This window comes from Pongo abelii, chromosome 2 (assembly GCF_028885655.2).
Source record: "Pongo abelii isolate AG06213 chromosome 2, NHGRI_mPonAbe1-v2.0_pri, whole genome shotgun sequence".
Classification (NCBI taxonomy): Eukaryota; Metazoa; Chordata; class Mammalia; order Primates; family Hominidae; genus Pongo; species Pongo abelii.
In genome coordinates this window covers 143,311,369-143,333,343 of record NC_085928.1, presented here as the reverse complement: position 1 = coordinate 143,333,343, position 21,975 = coordinate 143,311,369, and the positions used below count along the sequence as shown (strand labels likewise).

Below are 21,975 nucleotides of genomic sequence, written 5' to 3'. Positions count from 1 at the left end.
ATATTTAGTCAGCTGTCTAGTGGATAATTAAGTGGGATTTGTAGTAAGTAGCTGGATGCATAGATTTGGGGCTCAGAACAGGGGTAAGGCCTGGGTTATAGATTGGGAACTGATCAGTATATCATATTTGAAGCATCGAGAGTAAATGAGATCCCCCCTGAAACAAAACAGTGGAAATGCCAACATTTTAGGGAAAAAAAGGAAGAAGATCCTAGAAGAGAAGAATAAGGAACAGCAATTAGAGAGGCAGGGAAAGCCAGAAACAAGTAAAGTCGTGGAAAGCAAAGAAGAAACAAATGCCATAGAAGAGGAATGGTCAGCAAGGTCAAGTGTGTTGAGTCTGGCCTGTACAGTGTCCTCATGACTTGATAATCAAATGGCTACTGGTGACCATAGCAAGAGCTGTGGGCAGAGGGACAGAAACCAGACTGACCTAGTTGAGAAATGGGTGGGCATAGAGGAAATGGATACAGTGGGTTTGAAGTCCTTTTCCAAGAAGCAAGCCCATTGAGAAGAGGTGAGAGATTGGCAGATGGCTAGAGAACAACTTAGTGAAAATGAGGGATTTTTCCACTCAAAAGATGTGAGAATCTTGAGAATGTTTCTTGGATGAAAGGAAAGAGTGAGTAGAGAATGAGAGACAGATATAGAAGAGAAAGGAGATGGCTGAGAAAGCATCATCCAGAGAAGGCCAGGGCCAAGAGAGCCTAGGAAGAGGCTTTCTTTAAACAGGAGAAATAACGAATACTCAGAGCCTGGAGGTGTGTGGAGATAAGCCTGGACATATGTAGACAACTTTGCAAATACCTTTTGAATCTTGACTGCAGTCTCAGCTGTGGACATTTGACAAGTCACTTAGCATCTCTTGTATTCTGTTTTCTTAGCAGTGACACAGAATACAGAAGAGCCTAACTCATCGCACAGATTTATTGTCCAGATTAAATTAAGTAATGTATTTAAAGCAGTTAGTACAAGAGCTGGGAAATGATAAAGTGCTGAGATATTTCGTTGTTGTTACTGTGGATGTCATCGTTACTGTGATAGGAAGCAATCAAGGACAAGTAGCGTGTTTTTATATTTGCCCATAGATTTGCCATTTCTGGTGCACTTGTATTCCAGCCTTAAAGATTCTAATTTCCATCTACAAAATTTCTCTTTAGCCTAAAGTATCTCTTATAATGAGTGCATGCTGGTGACAAATTATGTGACTTTCCCTTATGTGAAAATGTTTATGTTTTGTCTTCATTTTTGAAGAAAATTTTCACCAGCTATAGAATTCTAGGCTGACAGGGTTTTTGTGTGTGTGTGTCTTGTTTTATTTTTTAAGCAGTTTAGAGATGTTGTTCCCTTGTCTTCTGTCTTCCATTGTTTCTGATGATAAATCAACTATAATTCTTACCATTGTTTCCTTGTATGTAATGTGTTGTTCTGTTTTCTGGCTGCTATTACGGTTTTCTCTCTATTTTTTTATTTTCAGCAATTTGACTATGACATACCTTGGTTTGGTTTTTTACAGATTTATCCTGTTTTAGGGTCACTGAACTTCTTGGAACTGTGGGTTGATGTTTCTAATTAAATTGGGGGAAGTTGGGGGCTATTCTCAAGATGTTTTTTGCTTGCATCTGTTTCTACTGTCCTTCTGAGACTCTAATTGCATTTTTTGTTTTATTATTTTTTGGGAGACAGAGTCTCGCTCTGTTGCCCAGGCTGGAGTGCAGTGGTGCGATCTCAGCTCACTCCAACCTCTGCCTCCCAGATTCAAGTGAGTCTCCTGCCTCAGCCTCCTAAGTAGCTGGGATTACAGGCGTCCGCCAAGATACCTGGCTAATTTTTGTATTTTTAGTAGAAATGGGGTTTCACTTTGTTGACCAGGCTGGTCTCAAACTCCTGACCTCAGGTGATCTGCCTGTCTAGGCCTCCCAGAGTGCTAGGATTACAGGCATGAGCCACTGTGCCCGGCCTCTAATTGCCATTTATGTCAGCTCACTTGATATTGTCCTAGGAATGCTTGAAGCTCTCTTTATTTTTATTCCATCATTTTTCTCTCTGTGCTTCAGTTTGAACAATTTATTTTGGCCTGTCTTCAGATTCACTGAGCTTTCCTCTGCAGTGTCCTAGCTACTGTTATTTAAATCCAATGCATTTTTATTTCAGATATTATAGTTTTTAGTGTTAAAAGTTCCATTTTGTTTTGTTTTAGAACTTTCATAAATCTCTTGACAGTCACCCATTGTATTTATTTTTAAATTTTTTTTTACTTATTTATAAGAGTTTTAAAGTATTTGTCTACTAATTCAACATCATGCAGGGGTCTGTTGAGTTTTTTCCCTTGATTATGGCTTGAATTTTCTGTTTCTTCACATTTCTAGTCCTTTTTTATTATACAGTGGACCTCATGAATAATAAGTTATAGTCTTGGATTTTGTTACCTTCCTCTGAAGAGTGTTGTTTTATCTTAATAGGCAATTAAATGATGGGCAGTTAATATTTTTTAGGGAATGGTTAGTTATCATGTATGGACCTTGTTAAGACAGATGTCTTCATCCATTCAGGCTGCTATAACAAAATAGACTGGGTAACGTATAAGCAATTGACATTTATTGCTCACAGTTCAGGAGTCTGGGATTTCCTTCCAAGATCAAGGCTCCAGCAGATTCTGCATCTGGTGAGGACTTGCTCTCTGCTTCAAAAATGTCACCTTTATGCTGTGTCCTCAGTGGTGGAAGGGACGAACACTGTGTCCTCACATGGCAGAGGGGAGCCAGGGTGCTCCCTTAAGCCTCTTTTATGAGGGTACTAATCCCATTCAAGAGGTCATAATCCTCATGACTTAATCCTTTCCCCAAAGGATTGCCTTTTAATACTATCACATTGAGGATTAAGTTTCAGCATTTGAATTTGAGGTTACAGGGGACACATTCAGACCATAGCGATAGATTTATTTTGGTTTTCTCTTAGTCCTCTGGTGTAACCCTCAGTCCTGAGATTATCTTGTTTCTCCCAAAGCCAGCCTTTCTGGTGTTTCAGTGGAGTCTGAGGTGTTTTTGAAGTTCTTTTAATTTGGTGGGGCTGGGGAGTTTCGTCAGTAGGCAAATTGATTTAATGTAGAATCTACCTGGCTCTCTTCCATTCCTTGAGCGATTGTAACTGCTATCCCCTTTTTTTTTTTTTTTTTTTTGAGCCAGGGTCTTGCTCTCTTGACCAGCCTGGAGTACAGTAGTGTCATCATGGCTCACTGCATCTTCAGCCCCACCAGCCTCAAGCGATTCTTCCCCTCAGCTTCACAAGTAGCTGGGACTACACCACACCTGTCCCAGCTACTTGTGAGCGGGCACCACCACACCTGATTAATTTTTATTTTTCATTTTTTGTAGAGGCAAAGTCTCACTATATTACCTAGGCTCCTTTCAAACTCCTGGGCTCAAGTGATCCTCCTGCCTCAGTCTTTCAAAATGCTGGGATTACAGGCATGAGCCACTGCGCCCTGCCTCATCCTGCTTTTGATCATTCTTCAGTGCTGGCAAATTGTTATTTCTTGTATTTTTCCAGATATTAAAATAGTTTTCTGTTGGAGGGTTTGTTTGATACAAGCCACTCAGCCATTATTGAAAGCAAAACTTAGGAATATGTTTTTGAGCAGAGCTGAGGGCTCAGTTACACCCAGAGACAATGCCTATGCTTTGGCGCCATCTCCAAAGCTATGGAAGTTCTTCAGTGGCTCAGTGGCGTGGTCAGATGGAGAGTGTGGCTAGAACAGGTCTGAGAGAGTGGACAGTTAAGGGACCAGAGGTTTCTCTGATGGGGAAGCTGGAAGCGGGAATTAAGAGAGAGCTGGAGAAGATGGGATGTTGGCCTCGTTCAGGTTCCTCATTGCTGCCTCTGGTTAGTCTGTTATGGGATATGAGAGAAAGTATGTGGATATTCAGTAATGGTGTTCATGATTATGGAGGCCACTGGGTTGAGCTTTGCTGGGACTTCATCCAAGTGGCACAATTCCTTGTTTCATTTGGTGACTTCTCTGCCCTTTGTGGAAGCAGAAGTGCCTTGTGACATGTGAGCTGTGATGGGGTTGTCACCATTACAGTTATCAGTAGCATTACCATCAGGTACCTACCTTTGAGAGAGACGTTTCTCCATGGTTCTTTGCTTGTTAATTAGGCTATGTTAACAGAAACCCAAAATAACAGTGGCTTAAACAAAATAGAACAATCTGAGCAGTCCAGTGCTGCTGAAGTAGCTCCTCAGGGTCAGGGAGTCAGGCTTCGTTGATGTCATCGCTCCTCTGTCATCCTCATCTGGATGGGCCACTATGACTCATCTCTACCGGACAGTGGGAAAGGGAGCAGCTGTGGGTACTCCCTGCCCACAGAGGAGCTGTCCCCAAAGATGCCTACATCACCTTCACATCCCATTAACCACAACGTAGCCACCCAGCTGGAAAGAAGGCTGGGAAATGTGGTCTTTATTTGGGGCAGCCCTGAATCCATCTGCACACCCAGAATTCTGTTACTATATAAAGGGAAACTACATACTGGGGACAACCAGCAGTCCCTGCCACCGGTCCTAAGCTCATGCACCTGGTTTTAGTTCAAAGGTGACTCTACAAAAGGAGCATGTCACTCCTGGGGAGCCTGTTGAGCACTGAGGATTTGAGAGACTTCTACCTGCTATGCACATTTCTCCATAAGGGAATCAGAAGACAAGGATTGTCAATCTAACATACACCTGTGAAGGAAAAAGTCTGCATCCACAAGCACTGGTCATTGCAGATTTGTCCCTCGGTGGCTACACTATGCGAAGCTGGGCTGGAAAGAGCCCAGGTGCTGCCAAGTTTGCAGCTCTGGTCTTCCCAGCCCTGCTACTGATGAGTGAAGTCACACTAGGCATGTCCTTTAACCTTCTTGGTCTATTCTTTCATCTCCAAAGTAAGGGATTGATTGGGTTGTATCTAAGGTGTTTGTCTAGTGCCCACATTCTAGCATCGTATGCTCCAGAGCGTAGAATGACCCTCCATATCTTTGTGTTATGAGGCAAGCTTCCAGGAGGGTGCAGCCACCCTCAGTCCTTTGTGGAATGAGTTGGGAGTGTGACTGTGTAAACATGCACACTTGTGCACACACATTGGTGCATACCTTTGCATTCAGCCTGGGGGGCCTGGAGACATGACCTTTTCTGTTTTCTTGGCCTTCCTTTGGTTGTGTTTTTTGCAGTCAAAAATCATGGCATTCCACACAATTAAACTTATTTGTTAAACTTTGTTTCAAAGGACTTTTTCTAATTTTAGAACTGTTATATGTTCATTATAGAAAGTAGAGAAAAGTGTAATGAAGGAGTGTAATGAAGGAAACAAAATGCTCTGTCACTATTCAGACCATGATGCTATTAACACGTTAGCAGATTCCCTTCACTTCAGTGTCTAAGAAAACATGAAAAATACTCATAGATCTACTTGAGTTAATCTAATTGGGATCACTCGCCACATGATGTTTTATAACCTGTTTTTTGTTTGTTTGTTTTTTTAACTGGATGACCATTTCCCCAAATCCTTAAATATTTTTTCGAGAGTGTGATTGTTAACAGCTGCCAAGGGTTCTAATAACATGGATATACCACACTATACTTATTCAGTGCCCTGGACATTCGGGCTGTGTCCAAGTCTTTGTTATTATTGATTACCTAGCAGTGATATCTCCATTTTACATTGACATCATCTCAGTCCTACTGACAGGTACCGGGTGCATGTGAGGCCCAGAGAGGTTGGTGGCCTGCCCAAGGCCACACAGCAAGTGAGTAGTGGGTCCTGGCCATCTGGCCACAAGGCTGGCTGCCTTTCGCAGGTGCCAGGGCAGAAGGGCATAGGTGTGGCACAGGGGAGCTGGTGACAGCTTCCAATGTTTTGGCTTGGGGAGAAAAGAGCCAGTGGGGCCTCCCAGCGAGACGCTACTCTGGGTGGTCTGCAGTGCCCGCACCTGAGAAAAGCCATGCTGCTGTTTGCACCCACGCAGCAGCAAGCTGCCTGCTGCTGCCCCCTGCCTCCACCCTCCCACCCTCCCGAGGTCAGTGTTGAGCCCAGGCCCATGCTTTAGGGCAGAGGGAAAAGGCTTTGGAAGTTGCAGGTTAGGCTGTGAAGGGAACAAGGCAGGGAGCCCAGGTGGGGAGGGCAGGATATGTGCGTTGAGTGGCCTGAGTGGCCTTGCTCCTGGGGAGGCCTCCTCACCACTGCACTCTCACTGCTCCCGAAGCACTTTGCCTCTCCAGAGAGGATCTCACCCTATAAAGGCCACCCTCATCTTTCCTCAGCTTGATCCCTCAGTGAGAGAGCCGCTGAGTGGTGGGTGGAGGGGCAGGGAGGACAGAGCATGGCCACGTTAGACCTGACATGAGCGTCCCCTCTTGTTGGTTATGCCACCACCTGTGGTCACCAGGCTTTTGCCCCTTTGCATGAGACCTTTTGGTTTTGACCGTTCTGTGCTTTTCTCTAACAGGCAACCATTGGGATTGACTTCTTGTCAAAAACCATGTACTTGGAGGACCGCACGGTGAGCACCTAATATTAGGACTGGGAGGGACAGAGAGGGTTCCTTTGGGCTTATCCCCTAGGACCCTTAGCTGGGCACCACTGAGAGCACCTGCCAACACTGGGGGCTGGAGCTGGTGATGCCAGCATTGCAGAGCCCGGCTCTCCCAGTCCCCCGGACCAGGAGGACCTCACTGCCCCACTGACCCCTCTGCCCATGGTCCTGCTTTCCCTGAGACAGGTGCGACTGCAGCTCTGGGACACAGCTGGTCAGGAGAGGTTCCGCAGCCTGATCCCCAGCTACATCCGGGACTCCACAGTGGCTGTGGTGGTGTACGACATCACAAGTGAGTGAGGGTCCGCTCCTAAGGGAGGGTGGCTCATAGGGGGTCCAGGGCCCAGGTGTGACCCTGGCCAGGCCTGTGTGTATGTGTTTGTGTGTGTATGTGTTTGTGTGTGTATGCATGTGTGTGCACACACGTGTATATGCATGTGTGTGCACACACATGTGTGTGCGATTGCTCCCTGAATGCAGAAAGGCAGGGAGCAGTGGTGAGTTGCCTTTGAACACCAACATGTTTTCCACTGCTCCCCACCCTCCTGCAACCGGCAGGGGTTTCTAGGGCCAGGTTGGTCCTGCTCAGAGCGGGGGCCAGCATGTGGTGTGAGTAGATGCTCACAAGGTTGGCCCTGCTCCAGCCTCTCTGCACCCTCCCTCTCCCTGGCTGTTAGAAAGCTCCCTAAGGAGCTACTTTTATCTGTGTGTCACCATGGGAGAAGACGCTGGTCCCTAGGCCAACCCCGGCCCAGCAGCTGTGGGTGCAGGACTCCCTGGGAAGGTAGGCAAGGGGGTCTGGAAGCGCAGTAGGCTGGTAACCCTTCTCCAATACTGTGGCTCTTCAGGCCAGGGTAGGTGTTCTTAACAGGACTGCACAGCCTCAAGGGCGCACAGGGCCAGAGGTGGGGGTGGGGGGCCGATGCAGAGGCCAGACCTGCAAGGCTCTTGTAATGGAACACACCTGATAAGCCCTTAGGGCTGTGGTTACCCTGAAGTAGGTGGATACCCTAGGTGCTGTCCACAGCCTTAAAAATCACACAAGGAAGCATGCATGCCCCCGGCTGGTGCATGCCCCCGCCACCCAGCCTGCTGCCCTGGCTCTGCCCACCCCCTCTGTCCACCTCTCTTCTGACCACAGGCCCCCTCCACACCTGAGTGCAGGTGGGAGCTGCGCCCACAAAGGCCTGGGTTCACATGGCCTGAGGCACATCAGAAGGGATACCAGGCTGTGTGAAACTGAGGCTTCTGAGGACAGCTGCCTCCCCTCCCCTTGGTTGTGCAGGCTGCCGAGTGGTGGGTATTGCCTTATAGCTGCTCTGCCCTGCAAGGCCTATCATGGCAGCTGAGGGGGGTCAGGCTGCCCAGAAGTGGCCTTGTCTCTCCTGGATTTTTGAGTGCACCTGGCTCCCCTGCCTAGTCCCGGGACCACCTTTCCCCTTCTCTCATCTGCAGAGCCTGAGGGTTCTCTTCAGAAACCCCTCTGGCCTCCAAACCCTCCTGAGCTCCCATGGTGCAGACACCACTCAGTAGGGCCCTTCCTTCCCTAGAGGCTGCTGTGTCCTCCTCTGCCCACCCCTCACTGTTTCCAAACTTGCCAACTCGCGCGTGCGCGTGTGTGTGTATGCACACACACGTGTGACCCAGTTCTCACTCTCCACTCTGAATCCCCAGAGTCAGGTCTGACTCTCAGGTGGGCCCCTAAAGCCACTATTCCATATAGCAAATCATGACACCATGATCTTCCAGATGGGGTGATTCCTCTCCCACAAAGGGCGGCTGAACAGTGCAAGTGGCTCCCCAGGGCCGCAGGGCAGGGCCCGGTTCCCTCTGAAAGGCCCTACCCAGCTGATCTGTGTTGACTGAGCTCACAAACCTCCCTGGGTATCTGAGGGCACGTGCTCACCCTCCCTCCTGCTCCTGGCTCACACCTCCCCTTCCCATCTCCCACTGGTGGCTGGCCCTGGCTTTCAGTTATCCTCACTTTCTGCCTCCAGATCTCAACTCCTTCCAACAGACCTCTAAGTGGATCGATGACGTCAGGACAGAGAGGGGCAGTGATGTTATCATCATGCTGGTGGGCAACAAGACGGACCTGGCTGATAAGAGGTAGGTGCAAGGGCACACAGGTGCAGGGTGCCACCCTCCACTCCTCTGTAACTGCTCCTGGACAGGGAGCTCTGGGATGCATGGGTGGTGTGTCTGTGCTTCTGACCATGCATCCGGAAAAGGTCCCTTGAGACACTAGGAGCTCTGAGGACACCTGGTAGACTCTCACCCATGGGTGTCTCATCTGTGAAGCCCTGTCTTCCACCACCAGGCAGGGGCGGGGCACTCCTCCGTGTGCTGTCTACACAGAGCCCTGTGCACCTGGCTTGACCCAGCAGTGCATGGTCTAAGGCCCTGCCATGGCCACAGCACTGCCCCAGACACAGCAGTCCCCTAGGCCCCAGCGTGTGCACTGTGAACTGTCTGTGCCTGTGAAGTGCCTGCACCAGTGTGCGTGGGGCTGTGAACGCCCTGGGCCCTGGGTGTGAGCATGCAGAGCATTCAGACCACAAACCTACGTCCGTAGCCTGCTTAGCCTGGTTTGTGGCTGCGTCTGGCACGAAGCTTTCTCTGAAGAGGGTCCTCCACGCTGCCCTCTATGCACAGGGAGAACTGAGGTGCCATGTGTGTACATTGTCCACGCATTTTACATGACCCTGACTTGGGCAGATAAAGTGACAGGCCATGGATTCCAGCAAGCAGTGCGGGCTTCCTGCAGTGTCCCTTGACCACCTGAGGAATCATCTGAATTAGAGCCTGCTTTACTAGAGTTCTGTCCTTAAAGTAAGGAAAACTGGGCTCAAATCCCAGTACAAAGGGTACCCAGGCCCTTCATACCCTCACCCACTTCTGCCTGCGCCATCATGGAGCCCTCTCTGCTAAGTAGCTTTGTGGCCCTGGGGGAGACACTTTTAGCATTAGCATTCTTACAGGGAAAATGCGACTGATAATACCACCCAGAGTGGCACTGCCTGGCTTGAATCTCTTCATAAGCACAGGCTCTGCAGTAGTGACTACTGGGAAAGGCAGGTATGAGGCAGCCCTACCCCAGGGCCTGCTTTGAAGCTGAGAAGACACGAGGAAGGAGTGGGGGAAGCGGATAGTGTCCTGCTGTTCCCTGGTGCCTGCTTTGTGCTAGAGAGACTGTGGTTGGTGCCCAGGAGGGACCCCTGGGATCAGCGCCTGTCTTCAGGGCTGACCAAGGGCCCGGTGGGCTCCCTCTGCCCTGCTGGGCGGGTCCCTCCTCATATCTGCCGGGGCTGCTCCTCTGCTGAGCTGATTTCCCCCCTTCACATCATCTCTAGGCAGATAACCATCGAGGAGGGGGAGCAGCGTGCCAAAGAACTGAGCGTCATGTTCATTGAGACCAGTGCGAAGACTGGCTACAACGTGAAGCAGGTGAGGACACACCTGGCATGGGGCCCAGCACGGTGTGGCCCTGTGGTCAGCTGCAGGCTCAGATCTGCCTTGCCCTGAAGGGCTGATGATGGGATTGGGGCAGGCAACCAGAACACCCATAGATGCGCCCAGGGAGGGGAGAGCTAATTTCTGGAGCTGGTAAAGCCCAAGAGAGGGAGGGACCACTCCGGGCACGGCATCTGGAGAACGTAAGTCACCAGCCACCATAGTAGTGGCCAGTCACGGCCCACGTAGCAGGCCCTAAGAGTGTCCAGCCACCAGCTTCCAGGAGGTTGAGGGAAGCAGTGGTTCCCTAGCCCCTCACCCCACTTCGGATGACGGGTGCAGGAAAATTCAGTCCGATCAGCATTTGGGGTTCATGCCTTGTGCTTAGCGAGTGCTCAGGGCTGTGGAGGGCAACTCAGGCCTGGAGAAAAGAGCCTACCATGATGTGGTTGGAACTTACAGGAGGGCGAGGCAGTGGAGTTAGGGCCGATTCTTGCAGCATGAGGGCCCCTGAGTAGCCCATGGGTGGAATTTAGCAGGTCAGCAGACAGGGCTGGAAAACATTGCACCTTTATCTTCACTAACCACTGACCCGTCCATAGCACTGAAGAATGTCTGATTTGTCCTTCAATGATGAATGTAGGCAATGACACTCAGTCATATTAGCAGTGCTTATGGCTTTACCACCAATAGAAATCACAGATGCCTTCCCATCACCTCATAGTGTTGCAGGTATCTTGAACTTCACGTTATCAGTGTTTCAGTGTCACAGCAGTTATTAGATCTCTTGCTAGTTCTTGCTGTTCAGTGTGTTCATAAGGAAGCACAAATGTCGATGAAGTTTATTTCAGTACTCAGTAGTCCCCTTTATCATCCTATGTAATTGATTTCACATACTTCAAAGGAGTCCATAGGCTTAGCCAGATTGCCAGAGGGGTCCTTGGCTCACGGAAAGGTTAAGAACTGCCGTTGGGGATGAGAAGGACTTGGAGAGGTGGTGAGGAGGGAGGGCATGCCAAGCAGGGGAGCAGCAAAGGTGTGGCTGCAGGGTGCCCGAGGTGTGGGGAGGGGACTCTGGGTGAGGAGTGTGGTTGGCCTGGCGGTCGCTTCTGCCCTGCCACCCCAGCATTGCTGGGAACCCTCGGCAAGCTGTGTATACAGCACTGGCCTTCTGGATGCAGTGATGGTTTGCCCCGTGTGGACAGTGCTGGTGACAGTGGGGAAGGTGGGCTGGCAGAGTGACAAGAAGAGACAAGAAGGGTGGAAGGGACACTGTGTGACACTGGGGGCCCCAAAGTTCCAGGACTCAGTGCCCCACCCTAACTAGAGTGTCCTCATTAGGGCTTCACTCAATCCCATCTGTTCCCAGCCTCCCTTGGTGTGGGGCTGAAGCTGTCGTGGTCCTTCCTGCTCCCTGAGGGCATGCAGGAGAGACTGGGCTGCTGCTCTTTGGGAGCCCTAAAGTCATGGGAAGCAGGGAGGCAGAGGGAGGGCAGCACCAGGAGGTCCATAGGGCAGGTAGCATCTGCCTCAGCAGTCAGGGTCAGGGAGGCACTGATGCCCCCACCCCCAGAGTGCTCTGGAACCCATGCAGTGGTTTAGCAGGAGTTAAATGTGGTCAGTTTCGAACCCTGTGTGGCTCAGAGGAGTCTCCATGCAGTGCAGACTCCTGGATCTAAATGTGAGCATATCCACTCGCAGAAACCCATATCTGACCCTAGAAACCCATACCTGATCCTAGAGCACCCTTCAAAATCCCTAGTGGCATTTTGGCCACTAGTAGAGGCTGTGACTGTTTTGAGAGCCAGACAGGCAGATCAGAGCCGCCCAGGGCCAATGCCATGAAGGAAAGCTCAGGAAGGATGGCCCAGGCCCTTTTACTCTTGCCTACTAATGGCTACCCCACCGCAGAGCCTCCTCTGCAGCCAGCCCACAAGGGTCTCACACCATGCTAGGCCCATCAGCGGCTTCCCCGCTTGGGCCCTCATGGCCTTTAGCCCTGTCACCCAGCCCGGGTGCTCAGTTGGGGCTGGGCTCTGAGGTGAGGCCATGAATAAGACTCACCCTGTCTTCAGAGAACTCATGCAGTGGAGGGTATGAGCCCAGAGCCCACCCAGTTCCTGCAATTCATATTTGTGAGGACAGCGGGAGTGCTCCTGGGTTAGTCCTTTCAGGCTACTGTAACAAATCACTATAGGCAGGGTAGCATATAAACAACAGAAATGTATTGCTCACAGCTCTGGAGGCTGGGAACTCCATGGTCAAGGTGCAGGCAGATTCAGTGTCTGGTGAGGGCCCATTTCCTCCTAGATGGCACCTGCCTGCTGCATCCTCACAAGGTGGAAGGGGCAGACAGGCTCCCTCGGGCCTCGTTCATAAGGGCACTCATCCCGTTCATGAGGCTTCTACCCTCCTGACTGAGCACCTCCTAAAGCCCCACCTCTTTATACTGTCACATTGGAGATTCTGTTTCAACATAGGAATTTGCAGGGGGACCGGCATTCAGAGCATAGCAGTTCAGTCTTCTGTGCCTCATACTTCTGCCTTGTACCTGTCACCTTCAAGATTCCATCTCTGCCAGCACCCCATCTGCCACTTGCCACCTGTCCCCTGCCACCCACACCTGCCCCAACACACACACACACACACACACACAGAAAACCCACATGTACGCAGACACACACCCTACCAAGGACACACACTATGCACACATTCCCCCCACACTTACACAAACACACACACAAAGATGCCACACATTCACACACACCACACTCAAACATTCCCCCATATGCTTACACAAACATACATGCACCTACCCACACGCACCACTCACAACACACACATTCTTCACGCAGTCCTACAGATAAAACACATACACTGTACACACACTCCTACACACAATAAACAACTCACACTCCTACACATCCAAACAAGCCCACAAGATTGCGTTCACACTCCTGCATCCCTCGCGCTCTCAGAGAAGCCTCGCCACTGTGCCCATATGGCCCTGGCCCTGCTGTTCGCTGCCTTGGCACCGGACCTGCAGGGCTTCCCGAGCAGAGTCATCCATCTCAAGGGCAAGTCGGTTCCCCATGCCTGGTCCCCATGAGGGCTGTTTGCAGAAGCCCACCTTAAGGCCTGTCACCCAGAGGCCCAAACCATTTTCTGCACCAGAGGAAGTCCCTTGCAGTCACTGCCATGACCTAAGCTCACCCCAGTGACCCTATGGCCAGTCTGCTTGGGTGAGAGGCCACAGCTTTGTTCCTTCCTTCCGCAAGCTACTGAGGCCTGCCCAGACCCAATGCTGTGAGAGGCACTGCGGGTGGGGGAGAGAGAACATAGGCACAGCCCCTGCCTTTGAGGGCACCATCCGCTGGGCAGATGGGAGAGTAAAGCTGCAGGTTGGAAGGGGAAGAGGGGTGAGGGTGCAGGTGCAGTGAGGAGCAGAGGGGAGTGCCAGGGTTGGGGTTCACACTGTATTTCTTCATCTTTCCAGCTTTTTCGACGTGTGGCGTCGGCTCTACCCGGAATGGAGAACGTCCAGGAGAAAAGCAAAGAAGGGAGTATCCTTTTCCTTTGACAAGTGAGTGAAAAGATGTATAGGAGCCATTTATTCACTGAATATGTTAGTGCAGTGGACAGACACTCACCCAGTCCCCGCCCAGCCTTCCCTGGTCTGCCGCGAATGGCACGGGGCCTCCTCTAGGCGAGATGCAGCTGAACCCCATGGTTTGGAGCCCCCGTCTGGCTCTAACCATCTACTTCTTCTTCCAGAATAGCAGGAAGATACCAAAGGGGTGTGCACAGAGTGATGCTGTGGGGTGGGGAGTGAGAAACAGCAACTTTGCCCTTCTTTACAGCGAGCATGGGTATGGGTTTCATGAACACAGGCAGAGTCTCCACCGCAGGGAAGTCTCTGTCACTGGGGATATGATCTCAACGTGGTTCAGTCTACTCGAGACAGCTCCCCGCTTCAGACAGATGCCCCCTCCTTGTCCCGCCCACCTTCTCTGCCCAGCCCTGAACAGCCCCTGAGGCTCCCCCCCGATCTGTGGGACAGTTGTGCATCACCCACAAACCAGCCCCAACCTGAAGAGACACCTAGATGCTGAAACTGAGGTTCAGAGAGGTAGTCTGGTTTGCCCAGTGTCACACAGCATGTAAGTTATAGAGTTAGGATTCACACTCAGGCTTGCTTCCTCCATATCCAGCCCTATTCCACGTGGACACTGTCCCTCTACGGGCATTTGAGAGAATCAGATGAAAACTGTTTCAGCAGGGGAAGGCATTGCCCGTACCTGGGCCTCCCCTGCATCTAGTCAGATGTCCCCGCCTGAGTGAGCCACCAGAAACCGAGCATGCAGATCCCTGGCTGGCATCCTTTAGAGTGGACCTGTCCCTACACAGCAGCTCTCCAGCATCCCCCACTGATCCCACAGGCCTCTGAGGGTAGACATCCCTGACAGATCAGAGAAGGGCCCTGGGAAGATGGAAGGGCACCTTCGGGCTGATGAGAATCAAAAGCGAAAGAAGCACACAGCTTAATGTTGGAGGCCTCATGGAGCTGCTGGGGCAGGGCGGGCAGGACACCAGGAGTCTCAGGGCTGCAGCAACGGGGAGCCTGACACAGGCCTGGAGGGAAGCTAGGCCTCTCCAGCCTTGCTCAAGGAGCTCTCAGAGCAGACTCGAGACCCACCCCCCGGGGGGGTCAGGAAGTCTCACCAAGGAGCAGGTGCCCCAGCAGTCCCATGGTCTGTGTGTCACCAGAGGACAAGCAGTGGCTGAGAGGAGGGGGTTTGAGGAGTATCTCCTGGTTGGTCAGTTATGAGACTCCAATCACAGATGAGGAAACTGAGGCTCAGAAACTTAAACTAGGGCACCCCACGGCTCTCAGTAGCAGAGCCAGGCTCCAGAGCTCAGGAGAGAGCCCCTATGGAATCACCTGTCACATGGGACTCCTTCGAGGTTCCAGGAACATACAGAAGCCAACCTGAAGGGCAAACATAGGAGCAGGACCAAGGGAGAGGGGCAGACAAGGTACAGGCAATCTCCGCTGTGCCTGCCAGCGAGGGGAAGGGTTGCACTGCCCGCTCTCCATCCCACCAGCTCCCAAGGTGCGGCACACTGGCCGGGGTGAGTGGTGATTGTTTCATTCACATTCTCCCAGAGTCACGCTGTTGAGGGCTCCAGGCTGGGCCCACAATCAGGTCAGACTTGGCTGAGTGCAGGGTGACAGCCAGCTCGTCATCGTCCTGGTATGCCTAGTGTTTCATCCAGCTACCACTGACCTTTGGGCCCCTTGGGAGAAAGGATACATGGCAGGTTGCAAACAGACTGCACAGGGTGATGTGGCCTGTGTCCCTTTTTCTAGCTAAGGGGTCCCCTCATCTGGGTAGATGTACCCCCATCCTCTCACTTCTGCCCAGGAGCCAGCTTGCTGGGCCTCTCACGAGGCAGGTGCTAGAGTAGCCACCAGAGGTCCCAGAGGGACCAGGCAGAGGCAGCCGTCATTCTGCTGCTTTCGGGGTGGGGTGCTGGCATTTCTGCTTACTCACAGTCCAAATCCAGGTGTTTTGAAGGTGGGTGCTATGGGGTCATGTTCATAATTGTGTTCCACATTGAGAGCAGACACACAGAAGCACTGCTTTGTGGTGCTGTATAAACTGTTCACACTTGGCCTCACTTGCTCAGCTCAGGACTTGGTGAACGTGTGGCTTGAGGTTTCCTTCTGCTGCTTGCAGGTCTAGATGGGGGGCTGCTGCACCTCTTCTTCACGTTCAAGACAGGAGGTCCCCTCAGGGCCGCTCTGGCCAACACTTCTGCCCAGCAGCACCCTCCACTGGTCTGCTCTCTCAACAAAGTAGGGGCCAAGGGGCCACCAAATGGTAGAGCCATAAGCCCCTTACTGGTTCTACATACACAACCCCCCAACCCCCACTTTCTACCCAAATACAGTATGCCTCCATCGCATGGGCCCCGGACTGTTTCTGAACAAGGCTGGCTTACGCAAAGGAGTAGCAGTAGTGTGGGCACTTCATGAAGTGGCTCTAAGCAGGTGAGGACAGTGACGCCCCAAACCAGATAGAGCATGCCCAAGGCCTCCCAGCTCCTTAATTCAGAGCTGGAACCACATCCAAATGATTGGATTCCACAGCCCTGTTGCACTCTCTGATGGGGCTGTGGTGTGCTTTGACATTCCAGATACAGACAGGATTGTGCTGCAGTAGAGTCAGAGGCGCTGGGATTGGGAAAGCATATCCAGCAGTGGGGGGTAAGTTTGTAACAGGCTGTCTGGGCCCACCCATCACTGTTCCAGGGACCAGGGAGAAGGGACAGTGGGCACTGAATGTGGCCCGTGATGGGCCACACTTGACCCAGAGGGAAGAGGCAGGTGTGCTCTGGCCATGCCTGCCGGAAAGGAACATATCTAAGCTCTTGAGGCTTGTGAGAAACCGTGAGTTTCCCCTTTTGGGGCATTATTTAGGTCCAGTCATTCTTCCCTATCCTCTCAATCAGCAGGCAGCCCCTGAGCACCGCATTTCAGCAGCATGTGGCGTAACAAGGAAGGAGGTGTCATTAAATGAGAGCCTGTGGGAAAGCTCCTAGCAGAAGAGCTGGGCCTGTGCTCTCCAATTCTGCAGCCACATGTGGCTGTTCCGACTTAAAATAGTTAAAATTCGATTGAATTAAAAGTTCATTTCCTCACTTGCGCTAGCATCCTTGCAAGTGCCCAGTTGCCCATGTTGCTAATGGTGACATCTTGGACAGTGCAGATATAGAATATTTCCATCATCGGAGAAAGTTCTTTGGACAGTGCTGTTCTAGAAGTATCAGTAGAATTGGTTTCCCGGATGTCTGTGCATTTGGGACTCTCCAAAGAACTTGTTAAAAACACACATCTGGGGCCCATCCCCACATCTACCAAGGTAGGACCCAGTGAGACGTATTTTTAACAAATATCCCAGAAAATTTTGAAGCAATCCATTTGAGAACTGTTGCTGTGCAGTGTACAAAAGTATTGTGACTCAAATTGCACATGAGATTTTTTTTAGTGGTCATAGGTGACTTCAATACTGGGCAGAACGTAATGCTGTAACAGTGGCCAACCTTCAAGCTAGACCACTAGTTCTCAACCAGGACTGATAGCCCTTCCCTCCCCTCCCCACAGGGGACATTTGGCAATGTCTTCAGACGTTTTGGCTCACCATAAATTGAGGGAGGAGGAATGGGGTTTAACTGGCATCTCATAGATAGTGGTCAGGGATGCTTCTGAACATCCTACATGCACAGGACGCCCTCATAACAAGGAATTATCTGGCCCAAAATGTCAGTAGTGTTGAGTTTGAGAAGCCCATCCACAAGGGGCTTAGCACAGCCAGGTCATTGAAAGTAGAAGGCTGGGGTCAAGATAGCCTTGGGTTTGTACCTGGGCACCTCAGCTTCCCAGCTAGAAGGTGGCTTTTACTCCCCACTGCATGAGGCCTAATGTGGAAGTGAGGTAGCGCTCAGCAGGAGAGGCCACTAATGCGTGCACCCTGGACCAAGGAATGAGGACATTTTTATAGGTGGAGATGGGGAGGAAGGCTGGGTGTGGGGGAGGGAGCACCACTTCTAGAAGGAAAGAACAGCATGAACAAAGGAAAGAAGGAAAGCATAGGACGTGTTTAAAGCGGGGAAAATCTGGTTGGTGGAGCCTTGGTGTGTGATCGAGGGAAGGGGATGAGCTAGCGTCAACAGGTGCTTGGGGTGACCTTAAATAGGGAGGCCTTAAATGCCAGAGTGAGAAATCCATGGATGCTTTGTTTCTGTAGCAGAGTGTGACATGATTGTCACCAGAGCTGGCTTTGGGAAGCCACCATGCTGAGAGAGAGCTGGCTGGGCTCAGAGGGGCACTCAGAGAAGATCAGGAGACCTCAAGGAGGCCTGTGCCCAGGCCAGCAATACAGAACGGGACTGCGCTGCCGGCATGGGCCATAGAACTGCAGCTGGTAGAGAGAAACAGCAGGGCATTCCTGGCAGTGGGTTTGCCAAAAATGATAGGCAGTAGAGAAGCAGGTTGCTTGACTAGAGTAGAGAGAACAAAAGGTGGGCTGCAGTGGGCAGTGGGAAGGAAGGCACTGGCTTATTATCTATTTACTCATTTATAGGCTGCCATGGTATAAGATACATATACATACATACACACAAGATGAAGTTGTATATGTATGTGTGTACACACACACGGGGAAAATAAAGGTAGAAAAAGCAAAGAAAAGTCAGAGATAAAGTCATACTCAAAATATATGCCATGGCTGCATGGTTGTTAGAGATGGCCAGAAAGTTGGCTCTGAGCATCCTCACAGCCAAGGCAAGGAAAGAAAATGTGAACTTCAGGAGAAGTGGCTTTTCATAATACTTAAAACAAAAGAACCTCTCCTGTTGTCCTCAAATAGGAGCCACAAAAGCATCCTTAGGATGCCAGCAAGAAGTTCCAAAACAGTGTTTCTTATACCACCACACCCCCACACACCCCTGTCTTAAGGCAATCCCTGTCCAGGAAGAGCAATTCTGTGAGGTATCAAAGGGCCTGATCCTCAGCTGTAATTAGGTCTGGTTTGATGCAAGGCTAAAATCTCAAATACAGTGTTGGTTTTGAGCCCGATGAGGAAGGCAGAGGGCCAGCCTGGCTGTGCATTTGGAACCAGTCCCTCTGGTGGTTCTGGTAAGTGCTTCTCTAGCCCACAGCCCCTGAGGGCACCAGTGGAAAGAGCTGGCGAGGGGGCTGTGCTTAGGACCCATGGATGTGGCTTCTCACAATAACCATCCTCAGGATCTAAGTGATGTGTTCTGACTAAAGCTTGAGGGGTTTGCTCCTGCTGCCAATTAGGCAAGGCCCACATACCTCTGTGCTTTGAGAGGTGAACCCAGCAGGCTCTTCATCTCCATTGCACTTTGAGTGGGGCTGACAGGTAACTGGGCTGAGGCCAGGGCTGGGAGCTGGCATTTGAGCACTGGTCAAGGGAAGGCTTCTGGGAAAGGGACTCCCTGGCCTTGGTATAGATGGTGATCCCACGGCCCAGGCGAGACAGGCTTTGCTTGGGTGGACAGGCACTGGGGGAAGTGGACGGGTGAAGGGAAGAGGAGGCAAGGTGGGAGTTGGTATTGCATCCTTCCTAGCCCAGCCAAACCAAGAGCCAAGTCCCTAGGTGTTTGCAGAGAAACAGATCAGTAGCCAAAGGGTACAGTGCACAGGGCTGAGTGGGGTGGCAGCTTGTCCAGGAGAGTCATCTTCCTTAGCCCATCCCCCTGCAGTGATCGACATCAAGCTGGACAAACCCCAGGAGCCCCCGGCCAGCGAGGGCGGCTGCTCCTGCTAATGCAGAGCCGACCTGTGGCTTCCCATGACACTCCTTGCTTGTTGTGTTGCTTCCTATTGGCTAGCTTCCTAAGGGGGGAGGGAACCGAGTTATCAAGATGGGAGGATTTTTCTTTTCTCTCTGTCTCTAGGAGTAGGGTGGGATGGGGAGGGAGGCTGGGCATCAGGGATCACATCACTCTTAACAGCTGTTACTTAAACAACTATTTTTTGGTTTGGTTGTAATATATTGTACTTTATTAAGATTGCCAAAAACTGTTAAAATTTAAAAAAAATTTAAATCATGTGTATACAATTTTTTGCCAGATAAAAATGTAGTCATTTTTATTTGAAAGATGTACTTTTTGTTTTTGTATATTTGTAAACTTATAGAGAACCTTTTCCACACACCTCCTCCTTCCTGTTCTCTTTGAACCGTTCATCACCTCTGCCTTCCTCCCATCCCCAGCCCAATAAATTAAAACAATTAACTGAGAAAATTAATTAGGCTTCAGTCTGGGGCCATCTGGCCCCACTCTCTAGGCCCTACTCCGGTTAAATCAAACATTGGTTGAACACATCAGCCTCTGAAAAGGTAGCTCTGACTCTTGTCTTTCCATGGCCAGAGTGGGTCGTCAACCTTGTGTGGAGCTGAGACCAAGGTCTGTGGGCTCTAGGCAGCCTGGCAGCAGCCCCCAGGGGAACTGCTCCCACCTCTTCTTCTCCTTCCCTGAAAAGCCTTGAAGGGGGTTGAGGGTACAGGAAACCTTGTGTTCTCTGTGCCCTCAGGGACTGGCAGAGCAAGAGGCCATCAGAAGGACGGGGTGCTGTTGGCAATTGCAGCTGCGTGGTGCATGGTTTATGGACTGGGGTGCCATGTGTAGTTCTGAAAATATTTTAACCAGCTCACCCAGCAGTCACTACACATGCCTGGGCCAAGTCTAAGAAACTCAGTGTGTGATGTTGGGCAGCATGCCATCCTGAAGCCTTCCTCCTGGATGTCAGGGAAGCTAGACCACCTGGAGTTGATCCTCTGTGATTGGGGTTGGGGTGGGGGGGAGTTGTCTGCAGAACCACCACCTTGAAAGATCCATGTTGTTAGAGCCTCAGCTGCTAATATTGTTGAGTGCTTTCTGGAAAAGCTGATTTGTTGCTGTTTTCACCCCAGTGGCATGGCACAGTTGAAATCTTTGTGGACATATCTTTGTGGCTATTGTGGCTGCGCTGTGGTCACCTGAGGATATGGTTCAGGTGGGGTCTCCAGAAGGCTGCCCAGGGCACTAGGACTTGCCCCCAGAGAGCCATCTCTTCCATTTTTTATTCATTCCTGAGAATGGCTTAGTCCTGAGAATCTGCAAAGTCTCTGAAGAGAACTCTCTCTTCCCACTAAGTGATGTAACCTACTTGGCCAGCATTCCAAATAGACTCAGACTCACTGCCCTGAGCCTGCACAGAGCCAGGTGGAATGGGCAGTGAGTCTGGCCAAAATGTAAACCCCACCCTCCCTGCTGTCATTGGCTCTCCCTCCAGGCTGCTGCTGGGCATGTCATAGATGGGATGAATGACCATCTGGGGTATGGTGGGCTGAACTCCACAAGGTTGTTGGAATGAATTTTGAAACTTCTCAGAAATTAGTCTGAAATGGCAGGCAGTAAGTGCAGCAGAATCTGGCAGGACTGATATTTGTGCAGTGGGCCTGCCACACACCCTCTGCCTAGGAGGCTGTATGCCAGCGCTCATCTCTAGCAAGGAATTTATCTTCAGGTGAAGAAGAGAGGAAGCAGGATCCCACTGAGCACCTCTTGCAGAAGGCAAGGACCAATGTTTGAACGTGTTTCAGATGTCATGTGTTTAGTTTTTATATGTGTGTACATAATTATATATAGAGATAGACTTGTGTATACACCTTCCACAAACACATCCTCACAGAGATACATGTGCTCAATGTATATTCTTGTTTCTCCTGCTCTCAAGTTGGAACTTGCATTGTGATAAGTTTTGGAAACTCAAAAGTACTGCAACGTGTTGAAATAAGAAATAATATTGTCAAATAACTTGTGATTGTCTTGCCATCAATAAAATAATGCATAGTTGTGTTAAACTACAGGCAAACATAGCCCACGGGAATATCTCCACCATTTCTCTATGTACTTTATATGCACGGGTGTGCATGCCTGTGTGGGCCAGTGTCCCCCCACCATGGGCACACCCCCAAGTGGTGCTTGTTGGAAGAGTGCTTACTTACCTCGAGAGAATTTACAGGAGTCCACATGACAGTGTCCTGCCTGGTTGGCAGCGAGGGCCATCACCTGTGGCCTCTGAGACCGCCCCATTTACAGGGATCTGCACTGGGTCTCAGTGAATGAACGTATGGTAGATTTTTATTTTCTTGGCACTACAGATTAGCTTTTTTAAAAAACATCCCATAAAACAGTAGGAACTCAGTTCCCTTCTCTTGGGCACACACATCCAAGGCACCATGGACTGTTTTTCCATCCTGGCCTAGAGGAGCAGTAAAAGATAGCATTTGGTTTGACATGGCCTTAGTGAGTCCTGCCTTTCCTAGCATGCACACAACATCCTCTCTTTGAGTTTGGGTTCTCCCCAGCCCCTTGG

The 21,975-nt window shown here is 50.7% G+C and overlaps 1 protein-coding gene across 1 annotated transcript in view; it reads left to right on the top strand.

Moving 5' to 3' along the window:
* RAB6B (RAB6B, member RAS oncogene family) overlaps positions 1-21,471 on the top strand; it is a 69,415-nt gene extending 47,944 nt beyond the window's left edge. The window contains exons 3-8 of the mRNA XM_002814062.5: positions 6,486-6,539; positions 6,759-6,864; positions 8,570-8,681; positions 9,926-10,019; positions 13,522-13,588; positions 19,317-21,471. Coding sequence (XP_002814108.1) covers positions 6,486-6,539; positions 6,759-6,864; positions 8,570-8,681; positions 9,926-10,019; positions 13,522-13,588; positions 19,317-19,381 — 498 coding nt within the window. The 3' untranslated portion in view covers positions 19,382-21,471. The remainder of the gene's footprint in view (positions 1-6,485; positions 6,540-6,758; positions 6,865-8,569; positions 8,682-9,925; positions 10,020-13,521; positions 13,589-19,316) is intronic.
* Positions 21,472-21,975: the final 504 nt, after the last annotated feature.